Genomic DNA, 19,807 nt, shown 5'->3' with positions numbered 1-19,807 from the left:
AAACGCAGCCCAAACAGCTCATTGTGGCCGCCCGGCGGCGTGGAGGACTACAAGATCTCACCCGAAACCTTTTTAATTTTTATATCGACTAACCAACAACTGCTAAATTAATAAAAAAAACAGGCAACCCTTTAGTAACTGTATGTTTATTTTAAAGTATATTCAAGTATATCTGTATCCTAGAATTCCCATTTCATCGTTTCCATTACATTTCAGAGGGGAATGTTGTATTAGTTGGCCACTAAAACACATTATGTTGATAGGAGGTTACTTTTTAGATTTGGATAGAATATATATATTTTTTAAAACACCCTTTAAAACAGCCCATGACACAAAACATCCATCGGCTCGAGTCCCTTAAATTACACATATGGCTTCCTAGAAATAACAAATGAAGGAGTAAAATCCACCATTCATTTACAAAACAGCCACATTTTTGTTGTGATGTTTGGAGGCGCCTTTGGAGAGCCCTCATACTCTGTAGGATCAACAAATCATCTCAGGAGGGTGCGACAGCAAAAGTAAAAGCACTAAGAGAAAGAAAACGAAACTTTAGCGGAGGAAACAATGGCGACAGCTGGCAGTAAGTAATCAACTCAAGTTATGCTTTTTTTTTGCAGGATGTTCATTTTCTCGTTTGTTTTTGTAACTTTATCTGTCTCATGGTCGTATTTTAATAATATTCCCCGATTTTTTTGTTGGTTTGTTTATTTGTGTATTTGCCGTAGAGAAAGAACTTCGTGCCACTTCTGGCCACTGAGTCGATGTACTTTCATGATACATTAAATGTTATTAAATGAAAAAAGCAAAAGCAAAAATAAAAGGCCATTTAAAAAAAAATAATAATAATTTCTAATTCAATAGAAAATCCAGATGCACAGATTTGAAACTTTTACTTTCGTTTCTCATGAATTGGACTTTGAAAGAACGACAACCATTATAATTGTTGTTGTTTTGAATTTGTAGGTCATAGATTTAGGTTATATTCAGCTTGTACGTTACGCCATGAATACACAAACACACATACAACACAACATTAGAGCTGTCCACAGTAACAAACCAGAGCATGAAATATGTTAATCCCGTTAAAGGTGTTATCAGTTCACAAACCTCACCGTATGTGGAGGTTTTTAACGGATGACAAACTGCAAACCTACAAGCCAAACATTATGCTCATGTGGAATTTCCTACAAAAGCCCTGATCATAAACATGAATTCTATTTTGAAATTGTCTTTATTTTGTACTATTAGTAGATAGATATATAGAACACTCGTGAAATGTGCTCCACCATATTGGTTTCTGTTTATCAAACAGTGTGTAATGTAAATGAAAGCAGCCACTTCTGTTGCGCTCTTGTTTTCCCAGACTCAGATGATGAGAGCTTGTCTGAGTCCAGTGGGTCTGTTTACAGCTACGAATCAAGTGATGGAGATTTAGATGTTGAGGACGACTGTCAGGTTTGTTTATTGGCAGATAAGATGTTGGAATAATCATCTATTTCGCCAACTGTAATGTGACCTTTTCACATTTCCTTATAATGATGACAGTGTACTGTGACCTCTACCAGCATATCATTTTTAACAATGCAGCACATGACTGCGTTTATCTCAGTAGTGATGGAGCCCTTTTCTTTTAAACCCCAAGGTGGTGGTGGAGCCCTGCAAGTATTATAACAAAAATCGCTGTCGGGATGGTGACAAATGTGCTTACATGCATGTCTGCAAGTATGCCCTGAAGGGAAACTGCAAATACGGGTCCAGTTGTAAGCTGAATCACCCCAGAGCTGGAAGGGAGTCATCTCGAGCAACCAGCAGGGCCTCAGAGCGATCGGTATCAAAAGGTGAGGAGGAGGGAAATCTATAGTTTATATGTGTGTGTTGTGTGTGTGTCGCAGCACTTTAAACAGTGAAGATGTGCTAAATGTTGAGCTGTTGAACTGAAAACTGAATCCTTTGCTTGGACAATAACTGAAATGATCACTGCTCAGTGTCTAACTTGTGAAACTTTTTGTTTGACCCACTGTTCATATAAAAATAGATACTCGGGGAAGGTTTGATGCAGCTTTAAATAACATAACACCCACTGTGATCACTGTGAGCCTACTAATTTCATTTCTTTTTTTCCCAGGTCCACGTCTGACTGATGGCCGATACTACCAGTGGCAGCTGAACGATGGAAACAGCTGGATGGATGTGGCTAATGATCATGTCATCGAGGGCCAGTACTGCCTGCCCCACACCAAAAGCATTAAATTATTCAACACATCATATGGGTAAGAGCTAAAATTAAAAGTCATCAGCTCAGTTGAACTTCAGTCATCATCAATCAAAACTCAATCAGACAACGTTTCCTATATCCTAAATCCCACAATTTACATAAAAAGGAAATATATTCTGCTAACACATGTTCTCTGTGGAGCCAAAAACAAACATTGGTACTTTAGTTTATATATTTCAGTCACACTGGTATTGATTTTAGTCTTTTAACAGAATCTGCTGATAAAACAGCCTCGTTCTTTAAGCTCAGATTTTTATCTTTGTCTCTGAAGGGCGGTCAGCATAGAATTTAACAGGATGAGAGTCAGTGGAAAGAGGCTGAGGGTGCGACGTTTGGATGATGGCAACACTGTGTGGACCTGGTACTGCACTTTGCGTCATAAGTGGATCAAGTATGGAGACAAGGTAAAGGAGTCAGCTTTGTGTGTTTGCGGACTCTTAAATTAAATTCTGAACATATTTAGATGACTTTGTTCTTGTTCTTCGGGCCAGGATTCAAAGGGTAACTGCAGTCCGATGAAGAGCTCTGACATCGAGCAGAAGTTCCAGAGGGACCCGTCAGGCTGCTTTAGTTTCACCGTTGGTGCTGAAACCGTTGAGATTAAATTCAAAGGTGAGTTGTTATGGTCAGCGGGATCAGGGCAGGTCTGTGGGGTTTCACTGAGCCCTCCTAAGTCCTCAGCTGGTGGGGAGGGGCAGTCACAGAAGGACACCACCAGGTGGTTCACGGTCGGTGTGTTTCATGGTTTTGGTGTGCAGCTCTCAGTTCTGATGAGCTCGCCATCAGTGACGAGACCTCTGTCATCCGGTTCTTTTTGATTTTCAGGAAATGCAACACTATTGCCAAGGAGTCTTTTTCATATGGGGTGTTTTTGGTCTATTCTAAGAAGGTCATTGTTCCTTTTTCTCTTTTGTTAGAAATGCAACAGGTGAGCAAAAAGAAGAAGAGGAAAGTCACCCGTCGACCAGAGTACCGACAGCAGCAAGCAGGGGCAAAGTGAGTTTGGGTTTCATCTGTTGACTAAACTGATCACCTTCACTCTGACCCGTTTCAGCGTTCATACATTTTTTTTTTTTTAATTATTATTTTTAAGTAAACATTTTAGGAGCACTGAAGTCTTTTGGGAAATTCAGATGACAAAATGGACACCACTGAAGGAACACAGCTTGTTACTTTACCTTTTGCATGAAGCGTTAACAAAAACCTGCCCCTCTCTTCACCTGATCTTAAATTCCTCCGTCTTCCCAACCGGCATTTCACATGATTTGAAAATATAATCTGTAAATGTCTCTTAATAAACATAATCTCACAGTTTTCTCATCCAAAGTGATGTCATTACAGCATCTCTGAGCTGACTTCAAGTGTCCAGAATATTTCTCTGGGCTCTATACCGCAGTGGCAGTTTGAAGGAAGCAGCGGAAAGTGGCACAGCTTCAAACGCCGGGTACGTTGTCTGCAGAGCGAGCCATTTGCTTCCAAATAACAGATCTGATCAAGATAACGATGACTGGACCGTCCTTGTTTCAGCAGGCTGGTACTTCGACTGAATGTTCAGTGACCAGCGACGACATCGAGAGGAAGTACCAGGAAAATTCCCACGGCAGCATGATGTTCAAAGTGAATGGAGACTCCTACAGACTGGACTTCAGAGGTGAGATTATGTTTTTAAAATCGTGGCATTTTATCTGACAGGTCTGATTTTTCTGTAAATAATGAATCTAATTTGTTACAAAATTTTTGGAATTAATATTTGTTCATATGCCGTTGATTCCCAGATCTTGACTATCTGCCCAGCTGAAGCTCAATGACATTTCTTTATAATCAACTTATTTTAAACTTTATCTCATGCGATGTTTTAGGCAGCTGTTGCTGTCATACCCTTTGTGTTGTTTGTCAGTTAGATGCAAACTTAATATTACTTTCATGTCTGTTCACTAAATATAAAGCACTTTTTTTGTGTGTTTTTTTTGTTGTTTTCTACAGCCATGATGCAAACCAACCTGAGGACAAAACACACACGCAAGATCAAACGTGTGCTGGTATGAACATGAAAAAGGATTTTAACTTCCAAACGGCAATCCACAAACACTTGTGCAAGACAAAACCTTGTTCTGTTAAATGATATTAAATCAGATTCATTTATTCTGTTTGAGTATTTTTAACATTTTTCATTAGAAGCAGATTAATACCAACCTATATTTTGTTTACATGAAAACAAACTCGGGTTAAGAATAAACTATCTTGAAGTCTATGGCTGCCTTGGGAGATGGTCACAAAAATAAGTGTTTACTTGCCTTTTTATATTACTTTTTATACTGCCTTATCATGATGTCACTATCATTACTTACTGCCAACTGTCAGAGAAAAGAAATGCAGACATATTTTTGTTCTAAATCTGAGCAAGAAGCGAAACTACAGGACAAACTCCACAAAATCATTGTTTGATGTCACCTTCATGCATTAACATGTTTACACTCTCTACTCTGGTGTCATAGGAGTGATGACAGCGTTTGGCATTTTGTGTATTGCACTGCATGTTGTGGATGCAATGAAATCACTGATTTAGGGATGTTCAACTCTTATATTTAAAAAAAAAAAAATGTTTTTATACTTTGTATTCTCAATTGATTATATAATAAAAAAAATAACATCCTATGTTTTGCTCTGGAAGTTCTGATGTTGAACAAAGAGATCCAATAATGGATGAAAAATTCATTTTCAGTGTACAAATCTCTAACTGCAAATGACAAACATTATAATCTGTTCTAATGATATAACTAACTAATAAGCAATATGAATTACTGACTGACTGTTTTATTCATCTCATACCAAAATTTTAATAAATCAAACTATTTACTGACAGTAATCTTCTTTGACAACAGAGGTCACTGTTGTAAGTCTGAGCACAAAATCGAAAGTGAAACACTCATTTCTATGAAATGGCAACTGAAACCTTCATAAACCTTTGCTCCTGACGGGGTGAATACATGTACATGGATTTTCATCAAATCGGTGCGTAAATTTAATTTTTCTTTTATTACAGTAAATGGTAAGTCGAAGGGACTCGATCAGTTTTTTTCTGTTTGGTGAATCTTCTCTGAAGATCTGTATACTTACTCGAACTTTACAGGATTCGGAAGAGCTGGATTTTCAAAACTATGCAGGTAGATTTCTGATGGTCTTTTTTAATGTAGGTCTGAGTTTGAACCAGATTTTTCATCTGTAAATTAAAACTCCTCATTTAAAAAATATTTTAAAGAAAGTCAGCCTACCCTTCCTCATATTTTACCACTGAAGCCTAGATTTTGATGGACAACAACAGAGTTGTTGGTTTTTTTTTTTTTTTATCTGTCCAGGAAATGTTCCTGTAAAATGTCTGGAAAAAACATTTTATCAGCGTTTTTATGATACAAGCGAAATCCAAGGCCAGATAGAACCAGAGCTAAAGTAAATACTGCACCAGTTGGCAGTAACGAAATGAACACTGTCAAACATTAACTGCTGGCTAACAGCTGTGTTTACATTTACATTTCTGCTGTTTCGCAGTCAGTGGGAAGCATTATGAATGGCAGCTTTTAGATGGACATCGCTGGCTTAAAATAGATAATGACCATGTGATTGAGACTCACTACTGCCAACCTGGAGCTAAAGGAATCACCATCAACACCAGCCAAGGGTCAGTGATGTGACTTTACAGTAGCTGGTCTCTGCTTTGGATCACTTGTCTGGTAATTACAGAGAAATGGCTTTAAAGTTCAGGTGTGTCGTTTAGTGTTTTTAAGTGTGCATGTATATGGATGGATTTGTTTTGATGAATTCAGAGCAAAATGACCAGAACTGATCAAATCGATGACTCAGACTGAATCGTGTGTCTTCACAGGAAGGTGTCTATTGACTTTGATAAGTTGCAGACTCAGAGCGCAGGTGTAAACGTCCAGAGACTCAGCTTCCTACCTCAGGGCGGAGTTGAGGATGTGGGTTGGTACTTCAGAGATGACCTGCTGTGGCGTGAATATGGATCACAGGTCAGGAAAAACTGAGGTGGATCAGAGGTTGTAGGTTTTCTACCTGGGCAGTCTTCATCGATCACCTTCTTCTTCAGGGCTCCAGCATGTTGTCGTCTTCCATCAGCAGCAGAGATGTTGAGCATCAGTTCAGTAGAAACCCTGAGGGATCGTTCACCTTCACAGTGGGGTTAACTAGCTACAGACTAGACTTTTCCAGTACGTCTGCTTATGTGGAACAGTTAAATGCAACGAATTTGTCTTTTCTGAGGTAAATCTGATAGTGTTTTATTCTGCAGACATGACACAAACCAACTGCGTCACAGGCTTACGCAGGAACGTACGAAGGCGACCGAAATTCACCTCCAGCACTGAGAGGTGAGAGGAAACAAATATTTCTTTCCTGCAGTGAATGTTCGCATGCTCTGCATCCCAATCCTGTCCTCTGTGATCTGAAAACAGCCTAAACGAATAGACAACAGTAAGAAGATTCAACCCGTCAGGCCTCAGTGCAGAGAAACAGCTTTAAAGGATCGAACAGTCATAATTGTGGCTTCATGTCTCCGCAGCCTTTCCACAACTTCGGTCCTGCCCCAGATTTCCTCCCTCCAGCTCAGTGGTGGAGGCTTTAAGTGGGAATTTATGGGGGATGAGGGGGAATGGACAGAATACCAAGCACATGTAAGTAGGGAACTGAAAGGCTACATCATTTTATCTGTGGTGAGTGATGTCCGCAGTCCACAGAGGCATCTGGTGGTGAAAAAGATGTTTGGTTAGAGCCAGTCACTTCTAGCTCAGGGAAAATGCCTGTAGATGTCTAAAGTAGATTTGTTTGTGTTTGGGTGGAGATATGTTCGTTTGACAGCACCACCATCGAGACACAATACCAACTGACCCCTCAAGGTCAGCTGCACTTCAAGATCAACAGATTTTCCTACACGCTGGATTTTGCAAGTAACGCATGCAAGCAGCAAATAATTTTATCAAAGCCAAAGGTTTTATTTGACACAGACATATTCTCAACATTTTTTTCTGTCTTAAATAGAAATGTGTCAAGTCAATAACCAAATTGGGACAAAGAGACAAGTGAGGAGGACTTCAAACTTCAGGAGCCAACAGAGCAGCAGGTCAGAAGCATCTGGAAACACAATACAGCGATCCTTTGCTTTGTAAATGAATCAGAAATCAGAAATTTCCTCTTTGAACATAAAGTGTTATTAGCTAAAATATATTGATGTAAATGATGTATCAACTGTGACAGCTAGACACCCAATCTGAACAGGCCAGCTCAAGTGTTTTTGTGAAATACGTGTCCTTGACATTAAATGGTTTCATGGGCCTGCGTTGGTTTCCTCCTGCCGTCCAAAGACATCATGTTCGGGTTAGTTGGTGGCTCTAATAGCGACCTGTTCAGGATGTACCCCGCCCTCGCCCAGTGTGAGCTGGGATCGACTCTAGCACCCCCCGCGACCCAGAAACGGATGAGCGGTTGAAGATGAATGAACGAATGGTTTCATCTTCTGCTCTTCGGTTTCAGCACGACACCACGATGGCAGTTCCAAGATATCGATGGCAGATGGAAAGAATACTCCAAAGTGGGACAAACATTTCTGTGATGTATCATCATGGTTACTGACACAGGATTTTGTGAGTGAACCAGACTTTAACAGAGCATTCTTCGGTGTTGCTCTCTGTGTCATGCAGGGAAACTGCAGCATTTCCAGTCAGGACATTGAGCTCCAGTACCAACAGACCCCAACAGGAAAGCTGATGTTCACCACCAACAACTTCAGCTATGAGCTGGACTTTTTAGGTGAGCTGCAAAGGTGCACATCATCACTTATTTGCTCTCAAAACAAAAAGGTGTTCACGCTCACTTTTCATCTCTCTTGCAGCCATGAGCCAAAGAAACCTGTCCACACACACCACAAGATCAGTGCGACGGCTTCAACAGTGACAGATTTGGAGATTTGTTTTGTTTACAAATTTTCATATACACTGCCTTATTTTTGCCTTTGAAATTTTCTTCAGGGAATGCTTTTTATCCACTTTTTGTAACATAAAATGAACAGGAAGTTAACTCTGGTCCTTTTAAAGCGTGTACAGTAACAGTAAGACTAACTTGTCTTGTTTCCTGTTTTTAATTTAAAGTTCATCACACTTCAGTGCCTGAAGCAGTGTTTTAAAGTCACTGCTCAAATAATGACCATGCTTTGAGGGTATTAGATTGTGCACTTTCCTTTATATGTACAGATTTATATCATCTCAGAAATCAGCACCTCAACACATAAAACACAGGCCCAACTACACATATGACAGCAGTAGTATACAAACAATCTTGTAGAAGAATAAGTTTCAGTTTTCTGCTTTGGGGTTCTGCCAGAAATATGCAACACACGATCGAAAGATCACATCCCACTTTGTGATTAAATCAAAACTGCCACGGAGTACATGTCGAGCTACACATGAAGACAATCCAGTCACAGACATTTGTGGTCGTGTATGACAAAAATGAAGAAATTAAATGAACTTGAATACCAAAATTCACAAGACAGTTCACACTGCCATGAGGCTGGACAGAAAGCTCACCATGGGTGGCATTATTACACAGAAACGAAAGATAGTAAAGTAAAAGACGATACACTTAAGCATGTTAGCAACAATCATTGTCAGCAGAAAGCAAAGTGTGTCTTAGGTGCATCTAAAAAACCTAAAATGTTTTCATTTCCTTTAAAAGTGTAGGATTTCAAATGAGTACACATAAATGTTTAGCAGTATAGAAATTCAGACCTATGTAAGTTATTGTAGGTCAGTGGAGATGAAGGTAAGGACACACCGTAAGCTGCTTAAGCAAATCGATATGATCCCTCAGCAACCAATATGAATTATTGCACACGACTCATCTAAGGCCTCTTAACCATTATCACAAGAACATAAAAATGCCAAGGCCCTCACAGAGCAATAGCTTTTTAAATAACTATATATTTACACTTCATAGTATGTCCCCAGCACAGCTCCTCTAACAGGGGGGACAGTGCCGAAATCAAAATATATAGTGATATCTTCTTCACTGTACAAATTTGATCAACAGAAATGGTACACAGGAGGATTTGGAGCTTTTAAAAACCTCCAGGTGGATGTGTGAAATAAAACATTGGTCACTGAAATAATTAGGAATCATTAGAAAAGTGGTCAAGTTCAATAACATGCAATAAAGCAATAATCTGAGTAGCAAATGCAGACAGCTGACTAAAAGGAAGATTATTAATACTTGAGTAACAGATGAGTGCCTGCCGTCTGTCTATTTTTACACGTGTACCTGTGTAAGGCACAGTCGCCTAGGCAGCGCAAACGGTCCTTTCGCCGTCGCTTTCGGCATTAGCATCGTGGTGAAAGGACAGTGCTGTAATAGCTACTCCACACATCCCAACCCACTATCCCACCCAGGGCATTCATACTGCAGAGACAGAAACTGATCCGTGTTTTTTTTTTTTTTTTTGAAGCAATGGCAAAATTGTTCTGAGCAACTATGACCAGGCAAATGTAAGCCTTCTCTTTTAATTAAGACGAAAAACAAAAGAAACTGCTCAAGCCACATAAAAGAATGAGACTAAAAGGGAAGCAGAGAAGACCAAACTAGATCATAAGTCCAATGTGAGTTCAGAAGATGGACATGCTGCAGAGAAACAGTCACCATGGAGATGGACTGCAGATCAGTGGCTGCAGGCTTGTCGGTGCTACACTTAAAGCCCCCCGCTCTCCACAGGCCTCAGACATTTTGGTGTATGCAGTATTTGTTTTTGAGCCAACCCCCTGGCCACCTTAGACATGCAGCAAATCCTGAAATAGTCCAAAAGGGGCAATAGAAGGTAGAGAAAGACTGAAACTAAGATGTGTGGCACAGGAGCCATTTTTCCACCTCCGTCTCTCTGCCAATGCTGGAGGGTGATGAATCTTGTTCAAGAAGTAAAATACACTCAATCCACTCATTCAGTCATCTGTGACATGAACACAAAATCTTCCTGAATAAACTGAGTTGGGACTTATCTCAACCCATCACATTTGGACTCCCAAGAATGTCAAGTACAAAACAGTAGGAAACCCCCAGCATTTAAAGAACACAGCTTAGAAGAAGTTGTTCACACCCAAAAGCTTTTTTTCTAGTAGAACGGGTGTTCAGGTGCAGGCTGACGTGCCGGCAGAATGTGAGCAAGATGCAAGATTCTGAATTTAGACCAGGTCAGATCAAAAACACAGACTGCAACAACCTTGAAAGAATTTTAAAACTTCACATTCAATCAGCGTCTTATTCTGTGAGACTTCAAAGGCTCTTTCGTACGAAGTTATCAAAAAGAACATACTTAACCTGGAATCTTTTCCACTACAGTTACCCAAATAAGTCTTTCAGATCATTGTTGACAGACGTACTTTGTTTAATTCCACTTTGGCTCACACTAGGGGCAGCAGCAGATTGAGAAAAGTTCTGTGGGCTGAAAAAAGGGTTCGCTTGCATCCCAAAACCACTTGGCACTCCTCCCATTCCAACTGGTGCACCCTGCATCTGAGTCTGAGCATTCTGGGCTGAACCAAACTGATTGAGCCAAGGGGTGTTGGGTCCCGGTGCGGCCGTGGGACCCATTTGGTTTAGGGTGACTTTGGGCTTGCTTGATGTGAAAAGATTGTCAAGGGCGGACAAATCAGGTGCTTTATTTGTCGGCCCAATAGGAGCCTGATTCTGTGAGAGTGCTCCAAAGTTTGGGGTACTGGTGGTTGTGGCCATGCCGCTGTAGAGGCCAGGACCCGTAGGCCGCATGCCCATCCCCATGCCTCCTGCATGGAAGCCCATAGGGGGGTTGAAGCCATTCGAAACAGGGGCAACCATGGAGCCAACCATGGGGCTGGAAGAGGGGAAGCCAGACATGGTGGTGCCGTGCACTGGGCCAGGACGTGCTGTGTTGGCCAAGGAGAGGCTGTTCAGTGATGTCATGTTGTTCAGAAGGCTGCTGGTCAGATCCTTAGTCTGCAATATTGGATGAGATTTAGCTTCACAAGCCCACAAGTGTAACTTTGTGTGCTTTTGTGTAACACTGAAGTGTTTACCTGTGAGTTCGTGGTTGTAGCTGGTTTGATCGTCTGTGGTGCTAAAGGCTGCTGGCTCCTCAGTTTGGCTGCTTGTTCCTGCTCCTTGGCCAATCGTTGTTTCTCCTCAAGAGTCAGAGACATCTGAAGGGGAAGAGAGGGCATGAACAGGCTGGACTACATGCTAAAGAAGCGAAGGTGGCATTTTGCGTTAATGAAGTGTGAAATCATTTCCATACTCTATTAGGCTGTGAGGCTGCCGCAGCTGCAGAGCCATTCTCTTTCCCATTGACCCCTGTGCTGCCGAAGATATCATCAATCTGAAACAGACAAGCAAACCAAAAAAAGGCTCTAAGCTCTGAAGGAATTTCAAAGCAAAAATCTTTCTTTATTAACATAAGATCAACAACTCACCTGGTTGCTGGAGCTTGGTGGGATCTTCTTCTCCTCTGATTGGTTCCCTGGGTTTGAAATGTCTATGCTCCTGTTGGAAGAAACGACAGTGAACAAAAATCTGAGAGCAGCAGGATTGGATTGAGTAGACATTTATACAAGCTTGGTGTATATTATTATTATATTCATCTAACTTGTGGGGGCTTTTCAATGCTTTCTGTCACTTTATCCTGGAGGTCTAACTAATTTGTATTCAAAATTTCCATTGATATTTATGTCTATATCTAAATCTAAATATTCCATATTATGGAATCTATGGTGAAGGGTGAAAAACATACCTGTGCTGCTCCTGCATGACGTGCAGCTGCTCCAGCTTGGTCTTGTGTTCAGCCTCCATGCGACTCAGCATGTCTCGTATTACCACCATGAAAGAGTTAAACTGAATGTATCAGAAGAAAATAAGGTAAGAAGGACGCTTTGCACACACCAAAGCATGAGTGGGCAAAAACATAACTGAAAAAGGTTTGTTGGCTGTGTAGTACCTGATTCAGATTTAGGTTGTTGTCTATACTAAGAGAGACGAGGTGGGGCAGGCTCTTACTGGCTAGGTGCTCTTTGGGAATGCCCAGCTTCTTGTGAGCAAAGGTGCATTTATAGATACCTAAAGTGAGGAGGAAAGAAGTAAAATTACCCATCATTAGGCAAAACGAGGTTACGCAAGTATTTAAGAGGTAGAGTTTAGAAAGTCCAATTTCTTTACCCAGAATTCCCATGAGTACTGCTGGTTCTCGAGAGGGAATCTGCTGTAGGAAGGGCAGGATCTCATCAATGACAAACCACTTGTCTAGATACTCCAAAATCTTCCCCAGACAAACCAGGGAGTTCACTCGTACCTTTACAGTAACAAAGGAAGACGCACATACAAAATACTGAAATGCAACATTTGGACAATGCAGTCAGACAGTTCATTTTAGGCAGCGTTGAAAAAGAATAAGCTTATAAAAGAACTAGGACAGCGGTAAAAAAAAAAAAAAAAGACGCAGGTAGCTTGCAGGGTACAAATCAAATATAGGTAATAAGTACTCACAGCTAGTGAGGAGGTCTGCAGGCATGCTGATTTAATCCGTGGGATAAGGGAGTTCTTCATTGATGGGTAGTCAATCAGGTTGGCAAATGTTGGGATGATATTCAGACAAAGTTCCTGCTCGGCCAGAGATAAGATGTTATGAAATGTGGCATGTTTATGATACAAAATACAACATCCATTCTCATCTGTTCTCTCAATACAAGACTGAAAGGAGACAAGGACCAGCAGGTGACAAATAAATGCGAAAACTCCAAGTTGATTGCTCAAATTAAAAAAGTAGAAACTGGAAACTATTTTTGATATTTGTCATTTAAACAGGTCCAAAACGAGCCCAGCAGCTCCTTCAGAAATGACTTATTTGATGATGATGATGATGATGGTGGCAGCTTTCACTGGACAGTTTCATGCACCACTGGTACTGTATTAAGTTAATACTAAGCAGCTGTACCTGGATCTGTACTGAAGGGGCTTCCAGAGCTCTGTAGACCATGGGCAGCACGCTGTTCTTAATGTCCTCTGCTGGTGTCTTAGTCAGAAGTAGGTCCATCTTTTGAAGGAAGATCAGTAGGATCTGCAGCACAAAGACCCAGTTAGGGAAAACAAGAGTCAAAAGCAAACAGACATTGTCTTATTTTCTACTTATGTGTACGGTTATCAGTGAAAGTGAGCAGAGGCTTTGCAGTGGCTTTAGTATAGCTTTTAGTAGTACAACACAAACAACACAACACATAGAGTAGCTGATGTAACTAGCATATTCGCAGCAGAGCCCACTCACCATATTACTAGCCTGAGGAGGCATGAAAAAAAGATACAGAGAAAGACAAGTGTTGATTAAGTAACAGATTGAGAGAGAACAGAGCGTGTTTTTTAGTGAGGTTACATTTCACTGGTTCATTTCACCTTCAAAATCTCAGACACACAACTGCCAGAGGAATAAAACATCATGCAAGAGTTTTTACAAAAGAAAACTACTTTCTCGGGTAGTTTCCCCCCCCCCCCAAACACACAGCACATCAGCTGGGAACTTATCAGAGGGGTTCTTTGCCAGCTTGGCAAAACGTGACAAAACAGTGCAGTCTCTAGTCCAGCTGTGTTTGCACCATATGGCACAAAAGCTTTGTGTTTACCTGAACAGGCTCTTGCTGCTTGAAAACAGGTGTGAGGTCGGGCAAGATGAGACGAATATACTCGTCCTTGGTGCACTCTTCAGCAATCAGCAGCACGTTGGGTAGCACAAAGGGAACCATATCGGGGTTGACAAACTCTGAGGTCAATGCTGGTAAGATTCGATATACAACAACTCTCTGTGACAACAGATAAAAGAAGGAGTTGAAATGGGCACTAAAGGCAACGCCTCATGTTCAGAAAAGTAGACAGAAAGAATAACTTTTTCTGTGACACAGTGCTCGGACAAAATGTGTTATAATAGCTAGTCTGTGTGTGATACAAATTATACACAGAGAGCAGCATTGAGAGTATTGTTTGACAGTAACACTTGCCAAGAGGGGGCTAATTTTGCAAGACATTTACTAAAATGCAACTGAAATCAGTAAAACAGTCATACTTACTTTTTGCTATTTTTGACAACTTAGTTGAACCTTTGTGCCTCTGATTTTAAATACATTTACAGCACAAAGTCGACAAGTATTTACCTTGGGTAGTTTGGGCAGAACTTTGGGGAGGCCTTTGTAGAACTGAGATTTCTGTAGATTGTCCCTTTGAAAGAGGGAGTCAAAGTACTGAAGAGTAACAGCACCCACGTCATCAAAAAATGGAATCTGAATTACACATGCACACCAAAAAAACAAAAAACAAAAAACAAAAACATATTAGATCATTACATGAACGCAATATTCATCATCAAACTCATCTTCTGGATGTAATAACATTGCAAACCTTTGTCATCTGGTCAGCATCAGGCCGGACATTAGGCGTTACACTGAGCAGCATTTTGACATGCTCCCGCACTTCCTCTGGGATCTTGTTCAGCAGTGCTGGACTCATGCTGCTCAGCTACAAGTGCAAAAATCAAAGTATATTTCAAAGGGGACGTCTGTGTTAACTTGAGATAAGTACAGATAATATTTAATTTTACTGATGCTGTGATGCTCTAAATAACTTAGCACATTCTGGAGGGCGTGAAATCAGTCATTTGGATTATTTCCTACATGTTTCCCTTCACCTATTTAACCAAATATTTTGCCTGCACTGTGAGCTGTTAAAATATGACCCCTTGAGTCTGTCCAGTCAGCTTCCACATGTTGCACACCTCCACTCACCTGGTCCAGCTGCCTGCTGAAGCTCTTAAAAATGTCATGCTTGTTGACTTGGAAAACAGGCTTGCCCTCATTAAAGATGGCATGAATGACCACTCCCAGCGAGTACATGTCAGAGGCTGAGTCACAGCTGACAGACAGGATATACTCAGGGGCCAGATATTCAGGGTTGGGGAGGCAGAGTGGAGGGAGGTTGGGTTCCCATTCTTTACTTGTGTACTTGGGCTGAAGGGGATGAGACAATGTGAGAATATTAAGTGTTGCTAAACTGCAAGACAGTAGTTTTGTCAAGCCCCCTGCAGGCAGCAAACTTGTGTTTGGGGCTGAATAGAGTGAGATACCTCAGCATCTGAAGGGTTAGTAGAGGAGATGCTGAAATCAAAACCCATGATCTTCCAAGCCCCACTCTTGTTGAGGATGATGTTCTCTGGACACAGGTTGCCATGGACCATTTTCACCCCACTGTGGAGAAAGGACAAACCCTCCGCCATCTGAAGAGATAGAAGTATGAAAAGGTTGGTAAAAATTAAGAGTAGCAAAGTTCAAGCACATTGTTTAAGTGCAGCTTTGCATTACAGTAACTTGATCAGGCAAGGTGAATCCATACCCATTTCCAAACGGAAAGAGAGGAAATTGTTAATGCATACACTAAATGCACATTTTTGCCTTTATTGTTGTTTTGTTTTTAATTCTATCTAAACCTTTTGCAGTATGTCCACAGTTTTTAATGAGCTCCTTTGGTAAAAAAAAAAACAACTAAATTTTATATATATATATTTATTTATTTATATTTTTTTTTTCTTTCCCTCCTCAAGTGTCTGCACACACACCTGTAGCAAGCCATACTTGGTCTCCACATCATAGAGTTTGTACTCCTTGATGTCGTTGGGCACAGGGCTGGGCAGATTGTCCCACTGGCCCAGCACGTTGGACAGGCTTGCAAACACTGGCTCTGTGCAGAACGCCAGACAATCTCTGAGGGGTACACACAAGAAATAACATCAAACAACTGCTTTTCAAATGTTAAGATATTCTTGACAGAGACAACTAAGAACATAAGCAAAGGCAAAAACACAGAGAGAAAAAGGACTTTGAAATGAAGGAAAAAAAATAAGGGAAGCAGAGGAGAATGTGCTGTTGTCATCATGACAAGTTTCTGGTCACAAATGCTCAAACACAGGCAAAGAAACAGAGTTGCTGTCTCTAGAAAGTCAAGCCCCTTATCCAAGTATTATTTATTCAATGTGTCCCCAATGTAAGTGTTTGTGTGTATTTGTATGTGTGCGTTAATTACCGTGACTCTTCTAGAGGATGCTGTACAGTCAGGAGACGGGGGTGGCGCAGTCTGGTCAGCTGTTGCACTCCTCTTTTCAGTGAATCTATGATTTGGTCCTTGTCAAATTTCTGATACTTTTCGATCATCTTTTTATCAAACACAAACACAGCCACTTCCTGGAGGATCAGAGCAAAACAGCAAGAAGCTGAAAGCTATATCAAACCTGAAAGTTACCCCTGGAGTGGAAAATCCAGAGCTGACTTTATATAAAGCAGATGCACCATCTCAACTTGAATTGAAGCAGATTTTAACGCAAACCTGTTTGGTGGACTTCTTGGTGCCATTGTAGATCCTCCAGCACATACCAGGACCCCCGCTGGCAATATGTCGCCCAACCTCAAACTCCCTCGTCACCGGGTTGCCCATGACAGCACTGGTGACATCTGCCGTCACCTTGGTGACTGTGCTTTTTAGCCTGTTCAGCATAGACTCCATATTCAGGCCTGACCTGCCAGCTAAGGTAAGAGGGGAAGATGACAGACCAATCCAGCACAGGTAAGTAATTAAAACAAAATACAGGTTTTAACTAAGAGTTAAAGACCATTGAGGACATCAAAATAAGTCTTTGCAAGCAGTCAAAATGGCAGCCTAAGCCTTTCTAACTAAACAAAAGCCTTCAACAAGCCATTAGGCATGCACTCTGAAGCACCTGCTTGAAAATTTGCACATCAAAGTACCACCAGTGTCGAGCCTGTGCCGGCTGAGGAGAATAAACAAAATAATAGTCCAAGCTGTCCCCAGAAGTTTAAAATGACTCAGAGCAAACTCAAGCACACTGCAGTAAGGCTCTCTTTCAAAATACTCTAATGACTTTTAAGCACATTAGGCAACAGGAAGTCATACATACCAGACAGTACCATTGCAAAATAATATGAATTTCTTCTTTGTTTTGAGAAGATTACAATACTATAAATGTATTCACTGCACTTAAAACAAGGCTGAATAACCTTTCTGATATACACCAACATGTTTCATTATCATACATGAGATGTCCACTGTACAGCTTGCATTAATGCTGAATAGTTCCCTGCATAAACCACTGGGCATGAGGACATAATAGATCAAAGCACGCTGAATATGCATCCAAATTTGTTCTTGCCAATATCCAACCAATTCTGTTAATGAAAGCGCTGCTTGTACTCTATACATTTACATGATCCTACTATACAGCACTACACAGAACATCCTTCAAGCTTATGCTGCTGAGCCAATACCAACAGCTGCAACACTATGTGACCAGCCAAATACAGTGTGGAGCTCATAAATCAGCATTGCTCAATCTGATGCCTTCAGCTCTGCTGGGGTTTATATCAGTATTGTCAGACTTTCTTTGTCCTATTCCTTTAAAAAAAAAAATAAAGTGTATTTAGTGCAACAACCAGATGTACTTGAGCTTCAGACAGAACTATGCAGTCTCACCTGCAGATGTATTCATAGACATTGTGGGATTTCTGGCCTGATTTACTTAGCTGTGAGGGAATCAGCAGCCAGCATTGAGGCATAACTGTGTCACTGCTCATTATTCATTGTGTGGCAGACAGCTCCCCTGGCGTGAGCAGTCTGTTTAAAGCTTTGATGGGCAACAAGTTTGAAGGGTTTTTTTTTTTTTTGTTTTTTTTTTTTTTTGGCTAAAGAGTGCCGAAATAGTTATGAGGTTATCTTTTGCGATAGCAGGCTGCTGACCTCTGCAGAGATTGGTGTCAGGTTTTGTCGCCAGGTGGACATTTGTTAAATGTCCAGAGCGGCGTTTCGGACGTTCACCTCAGCAAAACCACCTGCAACACAGAGCCCACCTAGCCTAGCACAGCTAGCACGCTAGCCGCCAGGATGCCAAGCAGTTAAGACTTTGTTTCAACGCGGCAATAACGTCAGATGGTTAGCAGACATTTTAGCTTTTGAAATGACACATTTCGTTGCTGCATTTGTCTGTTCGGGTGATTGCAAGACGTAGTTAGGAAATCAATGCTAGCACAGTTAACCGTGCGGTTGAGCCTGTGCGCACCAAAACTAGCGCCGCTCAGCGACCCTGTCGTTAGCCGTTAAAAGGACAATCTTTCCGACTACTGTTAACATTTAACCAACCTTTAAAGATCGGAGGACTGACATCAACCTTGTAATCCGTCAAAGTCCACCCCACACACACACACACACACAAACTGATCAAGCTAAACTAGCCAACAAAGCGCTGGTGGACAGTGACGTTACTGTTGTCATTGCTGTCAAAGATTGTTTCACTCGGACTCCCCCAGCTGCTTACCTCAGTGAGAAAATGTGTCAGGTTTACTTCTGATGGTGTGTGGACTCGGCAGAAAACCGCTGTCAGTGATGGCATTGACACACAACAGCCCCCATGTCTTCCAGAGGCATAAGAAACGGGTTAGCTTAGCAGGCTAGTGAACGAACACTCCTACTTCCGGGTTGTTTTTTTTTTTTAATGGAGTCAGGTGAATTGACGTCATTGGTGTTTTTTTTTCACGTGGACCTTAATATCTGAAATAGAATAAAACTTAATGTTTAGGTTTATCAATAAAGTGGGACATTACCACATTATTTTTGAATGTTTTTGTACCATAAAAACAAGTGTCAAATATAGTTCAAGCATTTGTGGTGATTATCAAAATATAATTTTAGACAAAACCGTTTCTTCATAACCACTTAGATGGCCTTTAAAGGTCTGCTGATTACATTACATAATATGAACTGAGACATTTAGTTTGAGATCCATTATACTTTTATTGGAGGTGTTATTTCAACATAAAGTAAAGCATGTCTCAGCAGCATAAAGTGCAATTGAACATGACTTCAGTGTTTGCAAAGGAAAAGGCACTGACTGACATGAGATTTTACTGGCTTCATGAGATAAAAAATAAAATCCAACTGAAGTACGGAGCTTCACCGAAGGTAAAATTAATGTCACCTTGGTTTCGTTCAAGTAAAATCCTAATAAGCTACAGCTATAAGGTTTTCTAACAAGCTACTGGCATGAAACATATTTCATACCCATATGGTTATAACACAGTGTATTAACCTGAGCTATGGTCTGCCTAACAGACTTTTGTACCATTTCAGCTTTCAGTTCATATTAAAATTCAGGTTAGAAAAAAAATTACCATACTTTGTCTCAAACAAAAGTGAGTTATATACTATTAGACTTCATTCAGCTACATTAGCATTGTTTTTAATACAGAAAACAAACCCAAAGCCTGAAACAAATGGCTGCTACGACACTATATCTTTTCTATATCTATCTGTTAGATAGATTTCTTCACCGGATGCGTCAAAATATTGCTTGCTGACAACAAAAATTCCCTTTCCAAAGCCCAAATCAACCTGATTTAAATAACTCATAATTAT

The 19,807-nt window shown here is 40.8% G+C and overlaps 3 protein-coding genes across 5 annotated transcripts; 2 read left to right on the top strand and 1 right to left on the bottom strand.

The window, feature by feature from the left end:
* Positions 1 to 521: 521 nt before the first annotated feature.
* LOC115036695 (uncharacterized) lies at positions 522 to 5,104 on the top strand. Of its 2 annotated transcripts, none has more exons than XM_029494987.1 (10): positions 522 to 583; positions 1,367 to 1,458; positions 1,646 to 1,841; positions 2,129 to 2,273; positions 2,550 to 2,682; positions 2,770 to 2,890; positions 3,196 to 3,274; positions 3,620 to 3,722; positions 3,806 to 3,929; positions 4,262 to 5,104. In XM_029494987.1, the coding sequence occupies exons 1-10, from the start codon at positions 568 to 570 to the stop codon at positions 4,321 to 4,323; spliced, it is 1,071 nt and encodes a 356-aa protein (XP_029350847.1). In that variant the 5' UTR covers positions 522 to 567; the 3' UTR covers positions 4,324 to 5,104. The 2 variants fall into 2 exon arrangements, with proteins under 2 accessions (XP_029350847.1, XP_029350848.1); XM_029494988.1 differs by having other exon boundaries at positions 3,809 to 3,929; positions 4,262 to 5,102.
* Positions 5,105 to 5,206: 102 nt separating this feature from the next.
* Positions 5,207 to 8,393, top strand: LOC115036696 (E3 ubiquitin-protein ligase DTX1). 2 transcript variants are annotated; one of them, XM_029494989.1, is made up of 11 exons: positions 5,207 to 5,290; positions 5,825 to 5,954; positions 6,159 to 6,303; positions 6,381 to 6,501; positions 6,582 to 6,660; positions 6,852 to 6,963; positions 7,131 to 7,236; positions 7,328 to 7,409; positions 7,820 to 7,877; positions 7,987 to 8,095; positions 8,178 to 8,393. In XM_029494989.1, the coding sequence occupies exons 1-11, from the start codon at positions 5,266 to 5,268 to the stop codon at positions 8,237 to 8,239; spliced, it is 1,029 nt and encodes a 342-aa protein (XP_029350849.1). In that variant the 5' UTR covers positions 5,207 to 5,265; the 3' UTR covers positions 8,240 to 8,393. The 2 variants fall into 2 exon arrangements, with proteins under 2 accessions (XP_029350849.1, XP_029350850.1); XM_029494990.1 differs by having other exon boundaries at positions 5,825 to 5,958; positions 6,163 to 6,303.
* Positions 8,394 to 10,669: 2,276 nt separating this feature from the next.
* On the bottom strand, positions 10,670 to 18,862 carry scyl2 (SCY1 like pseudokinase 2). Its single transcript, XM_029494986.1, has 18 exons — positions 18,711 to 18,862; positions 16,712 to 16,908; positions 16,412 to 16,569; positions 15,948 to 16,092; positions 15,459 to 15,608; positions 15,121 to 15,342; positions 14,738 to 14,854; positions 14,494 to 14,619; positions 13,969 to 14,145; positions 13,290 to 13,412; positions 12,842 to 12,955; positions 12,515 to 12,647; positions 12,297 to 12,415; positions 12,093 to 12,193; positions 11,776 to 11,845; positions 11,601 to 11,681; positions 11,383 to 11,505; positions 10,670 to 11,302 (listed from the first exon to the last, which is right to left on the bottom strand). The coding sequence occupies exons 2-18, from the start codon at positions 16,886 to 16,888 to the stop codon at positions 10,670 to 10,672; spliced, it is 2,769 nt and encodes a 922-aa protein (XP_029350846.1). The 5' UTR covers positions 16,889 to 16,908; positions 18,711 to 18,862.
* Positions 18,863 to 19,807: the final 945 nt, after the last annotated feature.

The sequence above is a fragment of the Echeneis naucrates genome, chromosome 23, assembly GCF_900963305.1.
Source record: "Echeneis naucrates chromosome 23, fEcheNa1.1, whole genome shotgun sequence".
Classification (NCBI taxonomy): domain Eukaryota; kingdom Metazoa; phylum Chordata; class Actinopteri; order Carangiformes; family Echeneidae; genus Echeneis; species Echeneis naucrates.
Note: the sequence above shows the minus strand (reverse complement) of the source record. Positions and strands in the feature narration are given on the sequence as shown.